At 43.3% G+C, this 20,370-nt stretch overlaps 1 protein-coding gene and 2 pseudogenes across 1 annotated transcript; all 3 read left to right on the top strand.

Moving 5' to 3' along the window:
- Positions 1 to 1,145: 1,145 nt before the first annotated feature.
- On the top strand, positions 1,146 to 2,116 carry LOC117032211 (olfactory receptor 13C7-like; annotated as a pseudogene).
- Positions 2,117 to 9,295: 7,179 nt separating this feature from the next.
- Positions 9,296 to 10,255, top strand: LOC117032217 (olfactory receptor 13C7-like). Its single transcript, XM_033123540.1, has one exon. It carries the CDS (start codon positions 9,296 to 9,298, stop codon positions 10,253 to 10,255), a length of 960 nt encoding a protein of 319 aa, XP_032979431.1.
- An 8,719-nt stretch (positions 10,256 to 18,974) lies between these two features.
- On the top strand, positions 18,975 to 19,925 carry LOC117032224 (olfactory receptor 2S2-like; annotated as a pseudogene).
- Positions 19,926 to 20,370: the final 445 nt, after the last annotated feature.

The following is a 20,370-nucleotide window of genomic DNA, read 5'->3' as shown; positions in this document are numbered from 1 at the left end:
TCTTTTTAACCAGAACTCGGATAACTAGGTTGATACAAAAGTAATTGCGGTTTTTGCAATTATTTTTAACCTTTTAAACTGCAGTTACTTTTGCAGCATCGTAATATTACATTATAATAGACAGCCAGCTCTCTGCTCTTTTGGGCTCCCTTCAGGGTCGGGTGACATCTGGTGTTCCTAATCTCTTTGGCAGGAAAACTATGATGATCTACAGTGTAGTTTCGGGTATTCTGGGAGGCTGAGTAGATTTACATGTGATGATGTCTGCAAAGCAGCTAAATGACAGCGGATGGCATATGATTCAAGGTTCCACTCAACCCAAGCTGGGGATGTGAATTATGCGTGGACTCTGACTATCAGGTAATATTTTATTCCCTGGGCCAAATCCCAAAGTGGCAGAGGTGCAGACAGGTCAGGGGAGGTTACAGGGAGCCACACACAAGCCCTGCTCTGCAGAACAGATTTCTGGAGATTTTGTTGGGCACTCCATGGTACAGGCTCCAGAAATTCAGTTTGTTCAGGTAATTTAGAGAAGAGGGTCAGGATCCAAGGATCTGATCCACATTAACTAAACTCACAAAACACTGAAGTGTAAACCAGATGCTGTATAAGAAATAAAATTATTAAAGAGATAAGAAAGTTCATGTTTTCAAGCCAGCACATTCTCTCCCTCTAATACTGTCTGCATGGGAAGCCAAAATTATAATAGAAACTTGCTAGACAAGCAGGAACTAGATCCAGAGGAATGGGCCGCATGATCTTCACGGCTAGGGTCACTGAGCTGTGATAGTCTGAGGTTCCCAATTATATGACACAGTTACTCAGAGACCCCTGCTTCCCTGGAAAGTGCTGGAGACACACAGCATATAGAGACACACAATTTTGCTTCAGGTATATTAACATCATTAATGAGACATAAATATCCTTCATTTCATTAAGTTTCAGTAGGTTTCCAGAGTCTCTTCTTCATGGTTTTGAATGATACACAGCCCGGCTTTAGATAATTTGGTTTTATAGTTGAATCCCATAGGGTGAGTTTATTTACAATTTTAGGGATATCATACTATGATCCCGATGTAGTAAAAAATAAACAAACATGTATTTTCTGCCTTCAGTATTCCTAGGGAAGAAAGAGAGAGTTTGAAATGGAAGAATCCAACCAAACTACTGTGATAGAATTTGTCTTACTGGGCCTCTCTGCCCTTTCAAAACTAGAGAAAACATTCTTTGTGCTCATGTACCTGGTGTCAATGTGTCGATGTACCTGGTGATCCTGCTGGGAAACGGGGTCCTCATCCTGGTGACCGTCCTTGACTCCCACCTGCACACGCCCATGTACTTCTTCCTGGGGAACCTCTCCTTCCTGGACATCTGCTACACAACCTCCTCAGTCCCCCTCATTCTTGACAGCTTCCTGACCCCCAGGAAAACCATCTCCTTCTCAGCCTGTGCTGTGCAGATGTTTCTCTCCTTTGCCATGGGAGCCACAGAGTGTGTGCTCCTGAGCATGATGGCGTTTGATCGCTATGTGGCCATCTGCAATCCCCTTAGGTACCCTGTGGTCATGAGCAAGGCTGCCTATGTGCCCATGGCTGCCAGCTCCTGGGCAGCTGGCATCACCAACTCTGTAGTTCAGACATCCCAGGCCATGAGGCTGCCCTTCTGTGGGGACAACGTCATCAACCACTTCACCTGTGAGATCCTGGCTGTCCTGAAGTTGGCCTGTGCTGACATCTCCATCAATGTGATCAGTATGGCGGCGGCCAATGTGATCTTCCTGGGCATCCCGGTTCTGTTCATCTCTTTCTCCTATGTGTTCATCATTGCTACCATCCTGAGGATCCCCTCAGCTGAGGGGAGGAAAAAGGCCTTCTCCACCTGCTCTGCCCACCTCACGGTCGTGGTCGTCTTCTATGGGACCATCCTCTTCATGTATGGGAAACCCAAATCCAAGGACCCACGAGGGGCAGACAAAGAGGACCTTTCAGACCAGCTCACGTCCCTCTTCTACGGGGTGGTGACCCCCATGCTCAACCCCGTCATCTACAGCCTGAGGAACAAGGACGTGCGGGCCGCTGTGAGGAACCTGGTGAGTCACAAAGGCTTCACCCAGTGATGGTGGAAGACAGACGTCCCTGTAGTTATGTGCCTCTTGGCTGCTTTCACTCACAAATCTCAGAAGAATGTGTCCTCCAAAGATACATGTGAAGAGTGATGACCAGAAAATCAAAATACACATGTAATAGAGAATTTAGCTGTTACTGGACCTATTTTAAAAAACAAACAGACAAACAAACAAAACCAATAAAGCCTAAAACCTGATGGGAGCACGACTTGAGGGGATGGAAGTGGAATGCTGCTGAAAACACAATTCATGATTTTTGTGATTCTCTATTGGGCAAGCCTGAATTCACCTTTGTGAGCAGGTTGCTCCTTTGTTTTGGGAAAAACAGCTTAGTGTACCTTTGTGGCACAGAAAGATCCAAAATCCTACTCTGAAAAGGAGACACTGAAGACAATGGGGGGCAACACTTTATGACAGAACATTATAAATAATTATCTTTGTTGTCGATTAAATGGCACGTCGTCAGATTTTTTTTTTTTTGGAGGCAGGGCCGAGACTGGAGATGAGAATGAAATTGGCTTTTATCCTTTCCCTGAAACTCAGAGGATTTGGCATGATGTAGATTCCATGTAGGGCATTTCCTTTGAGGGCAAGTAAGCTGGATCCTGTACCACATGTGTAGAGGATCTTAGCCTGGGAACATTCATATCTGGAATTCATTAATTCCATCTGGTTTGAAGTTTCATTTTCCTGCCCTCAGTAAGTGTTCTTTAAAGACACAGTCTGGCCCTACAGTCTCAAAAGTTGAAGGGTGGACCTACTGGGAGAGAGCAGAACACGGTACCACCGCAGTCTGAAAGAAGCCCAAGTCAGAATGGTGAGACAAGACCAGCAGAAGGTGGAGCGAGGTGGCTGACTGAGGAAAAGTGCAAAGATAAAACTGAAAGGCGGAGCCAGTTCACCATGTACCTAACAAGAGGTCCAGAGGTAAAATGTGTGAGGATCTCAGTCAGTAGAGACACAAAAAAGGGCAAAAATATTGTCAGGGAGAGAACTTTGAATGTCTCTTTTCCCTTGAGGCAATTAGAAGTCCATTTTTTTCCTGAGAATCAAAACTTTCTAATGAAAACAAATGCTCTCTGCATGCCTTGCTTGAGTGTCCTGGGTTCCTCCTGCCTGAGACCTGGCCAGCAACTCTCTTTGGCCCCACAGCACCCCCTGCCCATACCGAGCAGAAATGATACTGGTCACTGCCTGTGTAACCCCTTAAGTTGTCTCAGGCTATACAAGCGAGCACGTAGGGTATGTTCACCATCTCAAAGACAGTAGTATCTGTCCCACCCTGGTGTGAATTTACCTTTCTCTTTTGAGCATGGAGCCCACCTATGCCCTGTTTAGCTCACTAAAGAGAGTATGACATTAACTCAGGAATGAATTCTAACCTTTACAAGTCAAGAATTGACTTAAGGGCTGGCCCGGTGGCTCAGGCAGTTAGAGCTCCATGCTCCTAACTCCGAAGGCTGCCGGTTCGACTCCCACATGGGCCAGTGGGCTCTCAACCACAAGGTTGCCGGTTCAACTCCTCGAGTCCCGCAAGGGATGGTGGGCTCTGCCCCCTGCAACTAAGATTGAACACGACACCTTGAGCTGAGCTGCCCCTGAGCTCCCGGATGGCTCAGTTGGTTGGAGCGCGTCCTCTCAACCACAAGGTTGCTGGTTCGACTCCCGCAAGGGATGGTGGGCTGCGCCCCCTGCAACTAGAAAACGGCAACTAGACCTGGAGCTGAGCTGCACCCTCCACAACTAAGACTGAAAGGACAACAACTTGACTTGGAAAAAAGTCCTGGAAGTACACACTGTTCCCCAATAAAGTCCTGTTCTCCTCAAAAAAAAAAAAAAAAAAAAAGAATTGACTTAAAAATGAAACATACCCGCAGAGAAAAATTCCTTTTGGACATACTTCATTTCACTAGTTTTGACTTGGAGAACTGTACCTTGTTCCCGCTCAGATCTTTCTACAGGACTGAAGGAGGTGTTCTCCAGTTGCTGAAAGCACTGCCGGCAGACAGCCTTCAGCTGTCAGTCATCTTCAGGAATTAGCTAAAGAGGCTCTTAGCTGAAGAGAGCTGACTCACCCCACATCATACCCCCTTCCTCAGGGCAGCCCAGATCCAATGACTGATTGGGGAAGAGATATAAACATTTTGCCCCCACTACGGACAATTCTGAAGGGCTATCCTAGTGCCAGAGTTCCCCGCGGGGTTGACTAATGCCTTCGTTGAGATTGCATCACAGCCCAATATCTCCCTCTGCCCAATCCTGCTTCCTATCCTCCCTTCCAGTATTGATCTCAAGCGCCCTCCCTAATACCCCTCCCTAAGAGTCCTCCTGCACCCCAATCTCCATCTCAGAGGCTGCTTCTCAGCAAAGTCAAACTGTGACACTATGCAAACTCCAATGCTCAAGTAACACATGTGTTCTATTTTCATAATCTATGGACTATGGCTGTACTTAGCAAAAATCATGCAGAATAGCTGAGTGAGGCACTACAGTGTTGTGTTAGCATCAGAAGTTTTGGAACCAGACCTTGGTTAGATTCCAGCTCCCCTATTTATCATGGTTGTAACCTTAGTTTGTTTTACATTCTAGATAATTTCTCTGAAATCTGCCTATCAACCCCACCCAGCCCACCTCCCTATTCAATGTTTATCAATCTTTTTCTTACCATGAAACTCATAGAAAATAATGGGATTTGTATGGCACCCTGAATGAGTCCACTAATGGATGAAGTCATTCACCTGGGGGCTTAGTTCACTGCCTGTCCTCCTTAGTGATCCCTGGGGGACTCTGAGCTTGGCATATCTGGAGCCTGTAGGATACTAGCTAGAAAGAGTGTCTCGTCCCTTAGCACCTGCTGGGAGGACGGTCATACCTCTTCTCCTGGCCACAGATGATTAGACTCTTGACAAAAACTGTATTCATCTTATTTTCTCTCCAAGGAATTTGAAATCTAGATATAGAGACCCTTGTTAGTTGGCATAGGGCTCTTGAACAGAGAGGCCACATAAATCCAGGACTGATGTGGCCATGTGCCTTGTAAGACAGAGAAAAGTGATCCACAGAGAGATGACAAACCAAATGCATAAAGAGAACTATACCAATGTGAAAATCCAAGGGGTTAAGGAGAAGGGAGACATCAGAGTGATAATGTTTTGAAGGCTGGAAAGTGATGGACTAGTGGTCATTTCCTTTGCAGATCTGAGAGAAACAAGTCTGAAGGCAGAAACTAGGAAAGCTAGTTTCTGAGCAACACCAGATTTCCAGCACAGAAGAACTCACTGTATTCGGTCCCTCTGAGACCAGGTGAAGAGGGGTGCTGCTGCAAGAAGGAGGATTAGGTGAAAGTATATTAAAAAACACAATCCCTGTGCCCCATCGCTCTTGATATTGGTCAACTGTCCCTTACATATCTCAGCGAGAGGTTTATTCTCTGCAGAGGATAAAATAATGGCTCCCTGGACTGAGGAACAACAGGCACAGTTGAGAGCATGGGTATTGTATTCTTCCAGGGAGGAAAAAAACTATCATTACAAAGGATCGAGAATTAGAAAGCCAGCAGCTTTGTGCCAGCCGCACAAATTCTGAAGGAAGATGATTTCCAATAAGTACCTACCACACTGTGATGGTTAATTCTATGTGTCAACTTGACTGGGCCATAGGATGCCCAGATATTTGCTCATGATGCTATTCTGGGTGTGTCTGCGAGGGTGTTTCTGGATGAGACGAACACTTAAACTGGTAGATTGAATAAAACAGATGGCCCTCCCCAATGTGGGTGGACCTTATCCAATCAGCTGAAGGCCTGAATAGAACAAAGAGGCTAAGAAAGAACTCCTTTCTCCTGCCTACCTTTGAGCTGGGACATTGGTTTTCTCTCTGACATTCTTCCCTGTACTTGCCTTATCGTGACCATACACTGATAAAATTCCCTCTTCTCTCTCCATGCCTTGCTGTTTGGGTTAGCTGAGGACACTGATTTCACCTAAATATTCGACTCTGACCTGTTCCTAACCATGGGAAATGGGCCATAGTGAGAGCTTAGCAGAAAACATAAAGCAACCCATTTCCTCTGGTGACATTTGTGCCAGATACCTGGTTCTTGGCCACAGAACAGCTGCGCCTGGCTTCTCCAGAAGGGCTAAAACTGTCCGCTTATATTCTCAAGTGAGTCTTCCCCCAGAGAGTGGCCATTTTTCCCTTTACATAAAAAAAAAAAAAAAGCTAGATTTGTAATTGTTATTCAATTTTCCAAAACGGAACATGCATTGAACACTGATACATTTGTAAATGGTAAAACTATGAGGGAAATCAAGAGAATGTGTATTTGCTTTCTATTGCTGCATAACAAGCTACCACAAAATTAGCTTAAAATAACATCTGATTATTACCTAACAGTTCTGTAAGTGAGAAGTCTGGGTGGGCTCTGAGAAAAAATCCACTTCTGAGCTCATTCAGGTTGTTCGCATCGTTCAGTTTGTTTATTTGTTTATTTTTGGTTGGTGGGGGGAGTTGTTGGCAGACTAAGTTTCTGATTTCCTTGCTGGCTATTGGCAGGGGTCATTCTCAGCTTCTTGTGGCAGTTTTCTGGTCCTTGCTGTGGTTCCCTCCATCCTTAACTTCAGAAATGACAGGTGGAATACTTCCCATGTTTTCTGACTTCTCCTTCTGCTACTAGTCAGGGAAAACACTCTGCTTTTAAACAGCTAACCTGATTGGGTCTGGCCCACTCGGATAACCTTCTAATCTTGAAGTCAACTGACTTTGGACTTTAATTATATTGATAAAATCCCTTCATGGCAGCACCTAGGTTAGTGTTTGACTGAATCACCTGAGTGCAGGGACATGGGGTAAGATGGGGATCATTAAGTTCTTCCTAGAATAAAATGACTTCCATGAAAGTCAGAATAGTGGTCACTTCTGGAAGAGAGGGAAGAAGGGACTATAATTGAGGTGAGAAATAAGAGGGGATTTTAAGGTACTGGAACATTCTAATTCTTAACCTGTTGTGGTACATGGTGTATATGTTATTACTTTCCCTTAAATATCACACACATACTTTTTTACATATTTCTGTATGTATATATCACAGAAAGAAAAGAATCAATGCAAGGCATAATGACTTAAGACCACGAATGTGGCATATATTTGATTCTAAGATTTTTAGAAGCCAACGCACATGGTAGACATATCTGAAGGGAGTGGGAGGAATCACCCAAGTCTTTTATTTTCCTGACACTAGGCAGGCTCCTCTTGGACACCAAGAACATCTGTGGAATAAGATCTCAACATATGTGCCACCCGTCAACCTAGGCTTAGTAATGAGAAGGGGAAACTCGAATGTGGTTAAGAAACTATAGCGTTCAGAAAATAGTGGTCCTGGGTTAAGATGTTTCCATGCTGCCTGGGTGGTCACAGCTCTCAGTTTGGATCCTGGAAATGGAGGTTACCAGATGCCAATGGCAAACCAGCCATGCTTTCACAGAAGCACAGATAAAGGATACTCATACACATACACACACACACACACACACACACACACACACACACACACACACACACACAAGAAAGACTTCTAACAGGACATCGATTCTGTGATCAACAGGCCTTTTCCAAGTCCAATGCTGAATTGAAACTTTCCTGGCAGGAGCCCAGACCAGACTCATGCCCTCCCAATGCCCTTTTATGGGTTGGCCTGTGGTAGGAGCTCAGAATCTATTTGGTGGGACCCAGACAAGGGGGGACCTTCTAGGTCACTTGCTTCTTTCCAACTCTAAGATCCTGAATTTGGAAATGGACGAGGGTACTGAGCTCCAAGGATTTGTCCGGTGTGGTGGGCTTCACATTCTGGTAGGTCTACCGTAGGCTGTGAGTGAGAGATCTCATTGATTGGGGGTTGATGTGAATTCTGGCAAGAGCAGAATGATGCTTCTTCACTGGTGCTTTCAATTGCTCAGCAGAATGGGTACAAAGGGACGGAGGGGGAAGGAAGTATTTCTGGAGGGACTTTAGAATAATTGGATCTTGGGGACATAATCCCAGATGTATAACGTACCTAAACTTTGTCACTTCAATTTATAAACTTTAAATTGCTTCAGGGACTAGTATAATCCCAATAGCTGGATGAGATTTAAATGGCTTCATATTTGCAATGGATGGTCCTTTGTGGATTGTACCCAAACACAGAACAAAGACAAGAAAACTTAGCTTTCAGGCTGTAACTTCTCTGGCTGCTACTTCAGACTAGATTGGCTATTTTCAGCCTCTGGACTATTCCCAGACCTTAGAGAAGTGATTTTCTTTATCAACTTGTTTACCAAAAAGGTAAGAGAACACTTTTAAAAGAATGTGGACACTCCTGTGGTCCCAGCCCCACTGATGGCTTCATCTCTTGTGAGTAAATGGCATGGGGGGAACGTGAAGGAAACAGAAAAGGACATGTCAATGGTATGACAGAAAGTCCAAGAACGAGAAGTTCATGAGATCATTTAGTCCCTAGCATGGAATGCCTCTAAAAAGAATCTATTCCAAAGTGAGTATTAGGGAAATGAGGCCCAGAGAGGAAATGGGACTTAACAATTCCCACACGTTGAGTGATGGGCAAAGGCCGGTTCTTCCGGTAGTAAGTGCTCTGGAGGAGTCCAGCAGGCAAGTAAAGGAATGAATGAATGAATGGCTCAGGGGCCTGTAGAATGTCAGACAAAACTATGAAAGAGGAAGAAAGTCATATCCAAAAGTGTACGGAGAGGGGAATGGTTGGGAACTGATGATGAAGAAGACCAGTTACTTCCACCAGACCTATGCCCCAAAGGGAAAAAAACAAACATACAAATGGAGTATAACAGTCCTCACAAAACTGATTAAAATGAATCAGTCACACATGGTGTAACTTGAATTAAATGTGTGATGCCCATCTTGAATGTGATTAGGAATATTAAATCCAATCGGGTGACAATTTAAATATCTCTATGGGGTGGCCAACTATCACAAGTAGATTTTGATCAAATTCTCTGTGTTTTACTTAGAACAACACAGAGAACCACACACATTTCCAGAACTGTTCTCTAGCTGTCCAGTGAGATGAGTTTTCTCACTGGCTTTCTGGTCACATCAGGCATCAGAGAAGCATGCAGCCGGCTTCCTGAGTTCCGCAGGTGACAGAGCATATACACTATGGACAGGTCCAATCGGACCACCCCCACGATGGGGTTCATTCTCCTGGGCCTTTCTGCCCAACCGAAGCTGGAGAAAACCTTCTTTGTGCTCATCCTGCTGATGTACCTGGTGATCCTGCTGGGAAACGGGGTCCTCATCCTGGTGACCATCCTTGACTCCCACCTGCACACGCCCATGTACTTCTTTCTGGGGAACCTCTCCTTCCTGGACATCTGCTACACAACCTCCTCAGTCCCCCTCATTCTTGACAGCTTCCTGACCCCCAGGAAAACCATCTCCTTCTCAGCCTGTGCTGTGCAGATGTTTCTCTCCTTTGCCATGGGAGCCACAGAGTGTGTGCTCCTGAGCATGATGGCGTTTGATCGCTATGTGGCCATCTGCAATCCCCTTAGGTACCCTGTGGTCATGAGCAAGGCTGCCTATGTGCCCATGGCTGCCAGCTCCTGGGCAGCTGGCATCACCAACTCTGTAGTTCAGACATCCCAGGCCATGAGGCTGCCCTTCTGTGGGGACAACGTCATCAACCACTTCACCTGTGAGATCCTGGCTGTCCTGAAGTTGGCCTGTGCTGACATCTCCATCAATGTGATCAGTATGGCGGCGGCCAATGTGATCTTCCTGGGCATCCCGGTTCTGTTCATCTCTTTCTCCTATGTGTTCATCATTGCTACCATCCTGAGGATCCCCTCAGCTGAGGGGAGGAAAAAGGCCTTCTCCACCTGCTCTGCCCACCTCACGGTCGTGGTCGTCTTCTATGGGACCATCCTCTTCATGTATGGGAAACCCAAATCCAAGGACCCACGAGGGGCAGACAAAGAGGACCTTTCAGACCAGCTCATGTCCCTTTTCTACGGGGTGGTGACCCCCATGCTCAACCCCGTCATCTACAGCCTGAGGAACAAGGACGTGCGGGCCGCTGTGAGGAAACTGGTGAGTCAGAAACACTTCACCCAGTGATGGTGGAAGAGTTCTGATGGTTCTCTGCTCCCTGGTTGCTCTCACCTGAGAATCTTAGAGGATAAGATGAACATCATCAAAATTTACATAGGTAAATCTGATCACAGAGAAAGGCTCTGTGTGAACAGGAAACATTTAATGGGACCTTTTCATCTCATTCTACAAGCAGTTCTACAAAAGTATATTTCTGTTGGTAAAGCGTTATAGTTTTCTATCTCTGTGATGCATATTAAACAAACTGATGTCAAGGAGAAGCAACTCTTCAAGTTTTATTTTTTAATATGAAAAGCTCTAGTCTGTAGATCTATAATTCAATTTCTCCTTGGCTTCTTTCTTTGAATATATTTGAACGGATCCTTACTTTTATGTTACCTTTCAACTCTTCGTTCTCCATATTAAATAATAATAATATTTATATCTTTATCCTCATTGTTTCTTTCTCCATATTGTCACATTAATTCTTAAAAATGTTCCCTGAATTGTTCCCTCCCTATGTCTTAATCCCTTTCCTTTCTTAATCAAGGTCCCCATCAGAAAATTGTTCACACTGTTGGAGCACAGAAAGAAGTGAGTAAGATATGGCAAAACTGCTAAAAGGGTGAAAGGCTCAGCTTTTTGTCTTTTCCCTTTTTGAAACGTTATTCATTTCTGGATTCTGTTCCTGGGTACACTGGCCTCCTGTGGGTCATCAGAGTAATGTGGAAACTGATGTTTCAACAAGGATCAAATAAATTCTATTAATCACCTGACTTTTTTTGACCAAGCATGCCACCAAGTGGCGACTGACTATCACTTGCTTTCTACCTAAGAATCCCCAAAGCCACACAGAGATCAGAATGAGGAGGTAATATTCACCAGGAGACATCTAAGAATCACCCCTATGACTGGTGAGGAATTCCAAGCCAGCTCTCAATAGTAATCAATCTAAAAATCCAGGGGAAAGAATGAGCAGGATGAAAAATCTCTGATATTTGATGTGAACTTTTAATCCAATAGAGAGAAAACAAACTACCAATAAAAATAAACAGCCTTTGCTGGAAAAGAATTATTGCAGGAAGATGGTAAAAATATTAAAGAAAATTCTCAGTAATTGTCTCAATGAAATTCAAGAGTCTATTGAATCAGTAAAACAAGGATATTCTCTACAAAGAGAGGCTAGGAGAAAAGATGACTAGAAGATAACATTTTCTTAGGGAAAAAACTGCATTATTAATCAAATAAATTTTGGTAAAAATATTTAAAAGTAGATAAGGCAAAGCCTAAAATTGAATTTTAAAATTGAAAATAGCTTATATTGCTCTCCTAGATTTCAGAGAAAAAAAGACAACAAGATTTAAGTCATTTAGAAAAGATGAGAGTCATAGAAGATACAGCAGGGAGATCCATTATGGAAATCATGGGGTGGGGGGAACAGAGCATATGAAAGAAAAATAATAAAGAGGAAAAAACATTCATTTCATTGAGCATATGTTTTAGATATTTTGTTCATAAAAGGTTCATCAATCACCTGGTAAGAACTGTGGCAGAAGACCTACCTATGGAGAACCCAGGATGAGTTTTGATATATGCCAAAACAATTCTATAGACTTTTCCACAGAAGAAAAGCAGATCACCTGACAGGGAATGAGAACCTGACTGCCATTGTCCTGCTTCTGTGCAGCCCTAAATGTAGAAGTCATTGGAACAAGGTTTACAGAGTGCTGACAAATGGCTTGTGAATCCGGAATTCTACACACAGCTGACTATTGCACAGATATGAGGGTTAAAAAAACACTCACTGTCATGTGAAAGCACAGAAATCACACACCGCTATAATCTTTTTCTGAAAAAGAAATTTTATTTAGAAAGTTCTCTGCACAATTAAATAATTGAAAGAATGTGATACACATGGTATGTAAGAGACAGTGGAGAATAATGAAATGCATGTAAGACCAATAAATTCTAATTATAATAATTCTGGATACCAAGTGTGCAACGATTAATTCATAGAGGAATTATTAGAAAACACATAGAGGTACACAGTGACAACAAAGCACTGGTATAAATCCAGTTAAATTGTAGATGACTTCATCAAACTGGGAGGTTGAATGCCTTAAAGCTGGTTCAATATTCAAGGATCAGTCAATGCAATCTACTATATTAATAGGCATCAAGTGAAGTTTATTAATAGGCATCACATCAAGTGAAGCAGGAAAAGCATCCATTCATGATAAAAATTTTCAGCATTGAATTGGAGGTCCCAGCCGTGCAGTAGGGCAAGAAAAAGAGACAGCAAGTCTAATATTTTTGAAAGAAGAAAAAACTGTCATTGTTCACAGATGTTATTGTCTACTATGTAGAAAATCTAAAATAATCTAGAAATATAAGTAGCAAAAGGAGTTTAGCAAGTTCCCTAGACACTAAATCAATATACAAAAAAAACTATTTTATTTTTATATCCCAGCAACAGATTATGAGATATTTTTAAGGATACTGAGAAATATAAATATGTATTTATAAACAATATAAATACCACCATACAGGGTTAAATCTGGCAAAAAGAACTCCAAGACCTTTATGCATAAAATTATAAATTAAAAAATGAATAATAAAATAAAGAGAAAAATATTTCCCATTCATGGGTTGGAGAACTCAATATTATAGAGATATAATAGTTCTTGGGAAGTCCCAAATTGATCTATAGATTCAATGTAATCCCAACTGTTAAATCCCAAAAAGAATTATTGTAGAATTTAACAAGCTGGTTTAATAATTCATATGAAAGAACAAAAGATCAAGAACAGCCATGACATATTTGAAGAAGTATTGGACAGGGATAAACAGATTTACCCTATAAGGAATCAAAACATAATATAAAGCAACATTAATTAGGGTGGTATAGCATTGACACAGGAATAGACAAAAAAGAAAAAACAATAGAAAAGAATGGAGATCTCAGAAATAGACCCATTCATGTTTAGAGACTTGATATATGACAGAGATGGAATCGCAGATCGGCGGCAAAAGGATAGGTTGTAAACACAACTACCATAGGACAATCGGGATTACATATGTGTGTAGCAGGAGGAATGTATAAAAATATTTATAGCAGCATTGAGCTGGAAAGCAACCTAATTATTCATCTAATTATTCACCTAATTATTCACCTAATTATTCAAAAATAGAATGTATAAATAAACTGTGCTACATCATATAACGGAATTTAGCAATACAAATTAATGAATTTAGCTACACTCATAAACATGAATAAATGTCACCAACATGATATTGAATGAAGAAACAAGTCAAAAAAAAACATTTACAAATGACATGATTTACAGAGTTTCCAAAGAGGGAAACCTAAACTATACTGTTTAAGGATGCAAAAATGTTTCATAGGTGATAAAATTCAAGAAAAGCAAGGAAATAATTATAACTTAAATCAGGAGTGCGATAATCTCTGGGAGGAGAGAGAGGAGACTAGAAGTCGGAATGAATACCCAGGAAGCTTCAAACATACTTGTATTGTTCTGTTTCTTAAATTAGGTGATAATTACTTTATTATTCTTTAAATTTAAAATATTAATATGTGCTTTACATACTTTTATACGCATTTATATGTATGCATACTATATTTCACATTTTAAATGACTTTAAATATCAAGCTTTAAATACAACAATGCAATGTCACTTTTTACCTATCAGATTGGCAAAGACCAAAAAGTCTCAGGACCAACATACTGTGTTGGCAGAGTGTGGGAAAACAGACCTTCTCAAACAGTAATAACAGGAATGTGTAAATTTGGCAATATCCATCAAAATTACAAATGTACATAAAACACATACATTTTACCACATGTGCTAAATTATAAATATGCAAGGATATTTGTTGTAGCATTGACTGTAATAGCATAGGATTGTAAAATGTAAATGCCCATCAATATTAGGTCAGTTAATTAAATGACGGTACATCCTTACAATGGAATATGTATATGCAGCCATTTAAAAGAATGAGGCAGCATTGTATTTTTTTCCAGAAAAACTTTCTAAGGTACATTAAGTGACAAAGGGAAGATATTAAAACAGCGTGTATTTGTGTTAAATTTGTCTCCAAAATACTTACTAGTATACGCATAGAACATCTGTGGGGGGAAAAATAGCAGACAAGAAATTGCTAACATTGTTTGCCTCAAGGGAGAATTACTGAGTGACTGGAGACAGAGACTTAATTTTTATTATATACTCATCTATACCTTTCAAATTTTGATCCAAGAGTAATACCTGCTACTAATGATGGTGACGATTATAATAGTGATGATGATGACAACGAGAATCAGATGTGTTGAGACTGAAATCCCAGCTCTGCCATTCACAAGACAAGTGGTTTTTGGTAAATTGCTTAAGTTTTGAAAGTCAGTTACCTCAAATACAAAAATAGAGAGAAAATAATACAATCACCCAGTAGATACTCAACACACATGCATTGCAGGATGTCATTGAACTTGTGTAAGTGTTTTTTGCAGTGACTGGCACATGGGGGCAGCTCAGTGAACGCAGCTAATTCTGCTACTGTCGTGAGACATCTGTCCTGCCTCCCAACTCTGGAAATCTAGGACTTCAACTTTGGACAATTGCTCTGTCCCTGAAGTGAGCGCTGGCTTCTCTGAGACCCCAAGGAAAGCTCAGGAGGAAACCAACATCTGCTGTGCGCTGCTCCTCTCCTCCATTCGGCCACGTCCCAGTCACGCCTCTCATTGGGATGAAGCAATGTGGTCCCTGGAGCCGCCAGATATACTGAGGGCCTGCATCCTGCGCACACTTGACATTCCAGACATTAAATTGCTTCTGGGATTAGCAGAGTCTCCGTTGGCATCCGTCGCTGCTGCTTGAGGACTCTCTTCACTGCTGGGGAAAAATGTACCCTTGGGACATCTGGGCCTCAGACCATGATGACAGGTTCCCTACATGAAGAGTCTGTAGCTGAGACACCCAGGGCTCAGCTGACACAGCCGGAAGGAGGGACATGAGAGAAAGGTCTACAAGAGGCTGTTCCCACAAGGATTAAGGAGGAAAAAGAAGAGGGTCCCCAAGGTAAAAAGAAGTCAGGCAGGGGAGTGTCCGGGCCTTCCTCTGGCGTCCAGATTCTGGCTTGGGGCTCAGTGAGGCGTTGAGAATCATGTCTGGGATCAGGGGTCTCAGAGAAGTGGCCACATGCAGAATGTGGGTGGGGAGAGCTGGGCTGTGAACATGACTTCTGCAGAGCAATTCCTGAAAATGGGCTTTCCTCCTTACCCCACCTCTGCTTCAAGAAACCTTCCTGCAGCTGGTGCTGGAGCAGGGAGGAGCAGCTGACAGTAAGCTCCAGGCTGCCCGTCCTGTTATCCAGGGCTCGCCATTGACCAAGGCCCTGCCCTGACCTTGCTGCTCCATCTTCTCATGAAACACACATTCCGGAGCCTCGGCAGGATTTCCACCCCATCCTGCAGAAGGTTCTCAGAAGAATGGGCCTTCCTCAGGGTCAGAATCGGGGGGTGAGCAGACTCAAGCCCTGTCCGTCTAATTCCTAGTCTGTGCAAGTTTTTCTGACTTTCCTTCCATAAAGGTTAAGCTTTCCCCCCCTGAATACAAAGTGATTTGTGCCCATTGTACGAGAAAGTTTGATACTACTAAAGAAGTACAGAGAAGAATCCCTCCCCTGTTGATTTTGCTATATCTTCCCAGTCACTTTTATCCACATACAGTATATCATTTACCTAACTGAGATCTTAACTGTGTGTACAGTTTTGTATTCTTTTTCATTTATCATAGTAGTATACTAATACAGTGTAAAAATTATAAATATAACTTTAATGTCTGCCTAATATCCCATTATATGAAACGGCATCATTTATTTAGGCATTTATTAGACAGTTATTTTGTTTCCTATTTTCACCCACAAATATTGCTGTGATGCATCCCTTCACAAAGAGTTATTGGCCCTCCACTCTCCTTGATTCTTTAGAATTTTTCCCCAGAGATGGAACTTCTGAGGCAATGGTTAGGCAGGTTTTTGGGGTTTTCCTTTTTCTAGGTAAGTAAGCTGCTCTCCAGAAAGGCTGTTTTAGAGTGTATGGGGCTCTTTTGACAACACTGTATTCCATTTATCAGCTGCCTGCTGGCTCTAGAAGGTAGGGATGAGACCACAAGCAAGGCCTGGCCCTTGTGACAAGCCAAGGTGACGTACCTGGCGTCCCTTCCTCCTTTTGCTTTCCCTGGCTCTTTGTTTTCTCCCATGCTGAGTCCTCTCCAGAGTCACAGCCTCTTTCCTGTTGACCATTCCTTGATGGGAAACCAAGAATTCAGATCTCCCCAACACACATGCACACACCCAAACCAGTGGGCTGCCACCTTCACCAAGAACTGCTCCGTGACTGCTGGGACAGCACCATGCAGTCCATGACAGAATTGGGATGCACTGGGAAGCACTTCATTCAGCCTTCTTGTGATGCATGTGGGGAAACTGAGGCCTAGGGAGGAGAAGGGATTTGCTCAAGTTACACAGAATAGACATGTCACAGGCTGGGGCACGTCTCACAGGCCTGGACTCTGCACCGTCTTCCTGCCTGTTCAGTTCATTCTAATTGAACCAACGTTTTTATTCAGCAACTTTTACATGACAGGCAGTAAGACTTCCATGGATGTACCTCTGATGTGGGTCAAATCCTATGCACATACTCATACACCACCCTGTGCATGGGCAGAAGCTTCTATGTACACGGATTTGTCTGATGGGAGTGGACAGGATGGCTTCTCTAACAGTCACTATTGAGTCTTGTTTGTGATACTGACTGTAATGTTTTCTTTTCATTTTCTGGAGAAGCTGGGAAAGCCACTGGGAGGAATGTGAGATAAGCTGGGGCAGAAGTTCACGGGGGAGCACTCAGAGTGGGCCTGCACTGAGCAGACAGGAACACCCTCATGTGCTGTATCGAGGGACACAGTACATTAGGGTGATACAATGAACCCCTACTGCATAATGGGGAGACCTCTTCTGGGTCAGATCAATGGTCATCTGCTGGGCACAATTTTGCACCCCCCTTCTCTTCCTGGAAACATTTAGCAATGTCTGGAGACATTTTTGTTTGTTACAACTCAGGGAGAAAGTGTTCGTGGCAGCTGGTGGGCAAAGGCCAGGGATGCTGCTAAATATCCTACACGGCACAGGACAGCCGCACACAGCAAAGGATTCTGCAGCCCAAAGCGTTAACAGTGCCAGGTTGAGAAACCTTGAGTTCAACTGAGGGCAGGAGCTACAGTGCCTGACAACACACCTGACATAAATGAGTGAAGTCAGTGTGTGCTGGATGGACAATGAGACAGATCAGAGAATACACACACATAGAGCTGATATGGAGAGACAGAATCTTTTAAAAATTTGTGCACCACAATAGGCAGTCATTTAATGGAAAGAAGTCCAAATGGGGGCTTGCAATCCAACCCCAGCTTTACCATTCAATCCCACAGAGCAAAATCATTAGCTCCTCTGAGTTTTGGTTACTTCAGCTATAAAACCTGAACAACAGTAACTTTTCCATGGCGTGTTTCAAAAATTAGGGCACAGAGTAGGAGCTCATTAATATTAACCGCTCATGTTACATCATCCACCCACTCCTACACACACACACACACACACACACACACACACACAGCCCAGCACCACCCGCACCGCCACAATTAAGAAGGAGCTATAGAAATATTATCAATGAGGACTCTGAATTTAGAGTCTGAGCAATTGCAGGTAAGAGACTAGAAATCCTCTACACAAAGGCATACAGATCTTCCTTTAATCTAGCCACTTGTGTGGAACACAAGAATGGGGTCAGAGAGCCAGAACACTACACAAGAATAAAATAGAAACATAAAAGGACAAAGAAAAAAGCATTCCTTAGTCACCCTTGGCTAAGAATTTCACCAATATCTTAATGAGATGAATTAGAAGTTAATGCCACATACCCTACTATTTTATAATTGTGGTTAGTGTGGTTATTAATAATTGAGTTAACTGGTCAGTAAGCTGCATAGTTGTCATCCCATAGTGGGTTCAGTCACTCCAATTAATCCTTGTATTGACTTCATAAAGTTCCTCCCCATATGGGGACCTCCCCATATATTGCTATCAATCCACATCTAAAAGAGGCAGATTCCAGTTCTGACGATGGTCGAGTCTGTGTGTCTGATGGCAGGCAGACTGAAGAAGTAATCCTCGTCATGACTGAGCCTTTACCGAGGCTTATTTCTGTCTGGATGCGGATTAACACTTTTATACAAATTCCTTCCAAATGTAATCAAAATTTAAAGAGGCTTGAAAATTTGCTAGCTCTAAGAGTTGAATCGGCTTGGGGATTTACCTCTCTAAGAAAGCTCAAATTAAATAAAATGTCTATACAATTGCATTAAAGAGAAATAATTCATAGCATTTTCCAGGTGTTAATCATAATGCAGAGGAAAAGCCCTCCCCGACAGCGGATGAGCTCGGCTGTGTTCAAGTCCTATCTCTGTAAGCTCTGTTCCAGCTCCGACCATCTCTGCTCTAAGACTTAATGACACCTCTACTGTCTCTTTCAGTTATTTTTTCTGTTACAGACACATATGCTCTCTTACTATGTAGCAGGGACTTGACTGTAAACCAAAGGCCTGGCACGCTTCTCAAGAAAGGCTGATGTGCTCATTTGTACTTTGTTGGTGACAGAGGGGAGATCATATGGAAAAAACCAATCAGACCTCCCCAGGGTGGGGTTCATTCTCCTGGGACTCTCAGCCCAACCGAAGCTGGAGAAAACCTTCTTTGTGCTCATCCTGCTGATGTACCTGGTGATCCTGCTAGGCAACGGGGTCCTCATCCTGGTGACCATCCTTGACTCCCACCTGCACACGCCCATGTACTTCTTCCTGGGGAACCTCTCCTTCCTGGACATCTGCCACACAACCTCCTCAGTCCCCCTCATTCTTGAGAGCTTCCTGACCCCCAGGAAAACCATCTCCTTCTCAGCCTGAGAAAACAAATGTTCCTCTTTTCCCATGGCAAGGACAGAGTGTGTGTTCCTGAGCACGAGGGCATTTGATCGCTATATGGCCATCTGCACCCTCCCTGAGGTACCCTGTGGTCAAAGGCTGCTTATGTGTGCATAGCTGCCAGCTCCTGGGCTATTGGTGGTGCTGCTTCTGTGGTACACACATCCATGACAATTCAGCTGCCCTTCTGTGGGGACAACGTCATCAACCACTTCACCTGTGAGATCCTGGCTGTCCTGAAGTTGGCCTGTGCTGACATCTCCATCAATGTGATCAGTATGGCGGCGGCCAATGTAATCTTCCTGGGCATCCCGGTTCTGTTCATCTCTTTCTCCTATGTGTTCATCATTGCTACCATCCTGAGGATCCCCTCAGCTGAGGGGAGGAAAAAGGCCTTCTCCACCTGCTCTGCCCACCTCACGGTCGTGGTCATCTTCTACGGGACTTTATTTTTCACGTATGGGAAGCCCAAGCCTAAGGACCCCATGGGGACAGATAAACAGGACCTTTCAGGGAAGCTCATCCTCCCCTTCTGTGGGTGGTGACCCCCATGCTCAACCCCATCATCAACAGCCTGAGGAACAAGGACGTGCGAGCCGCTGTGAGGAAACTTGTGGCTCAGAAACACTTCACCCAGTGATGTAGGAGGGGTCCTCTGTTGTTCTCACCCCCATGGAAAAAAGGACTTTCAATCATTATAGCCTCCATTCAATAGCCAAGTCAAGTTAACTGAGATGGTCTGTCACCCCTAAGTCTGTTGTCAGGGAACGTTAACTTTTCAGAGTGTATATACTGAACTTTGGCCATATGTCTGACAGCTTCAACAGACGCCAGACAATAATACTCTACGTGGAATGTCTGAAGACATTCTGAACACACGCCAAAATCAAGGCAACAGGAACCATTAGAGAAAGTTAAACGTCCCGTATTGTGTCTAAGCTCAGGGAAGTGAGACAGCTCTCACAGTAACTTTGCCATCTCTATTGGACTCACCAGGAGAGTCTGAGGAACACAAAAGAAGTGGAAACTTCCATTTTTGGCTTTTGTTTATTTAATTCGGTTTGCCCAGAGTGCTCAGAAGAAAC

Source organism: Rhinolophus ferrumequinum, chromosome 12 (assembly GCF_004115265.2).
Source record: "Rhinolophus ferrumequinum isolate MPI-CBG mRhiFer1 chromosome 12, mRhiFer1_v1.p, whole genome shotgun sequence".
In the NCBI taxonomy this organism is placed as follows: domain Eukaryota; kingdom Metazoa; phylum Chordata; class Mammalia; order Chiroptera; family Rhinolophidae; genus Rhinolophus; species Rhinolophus ferrumequinum.
This window is presented reverse-complemented; position numbering and strand designations above follow the sequence as displayed.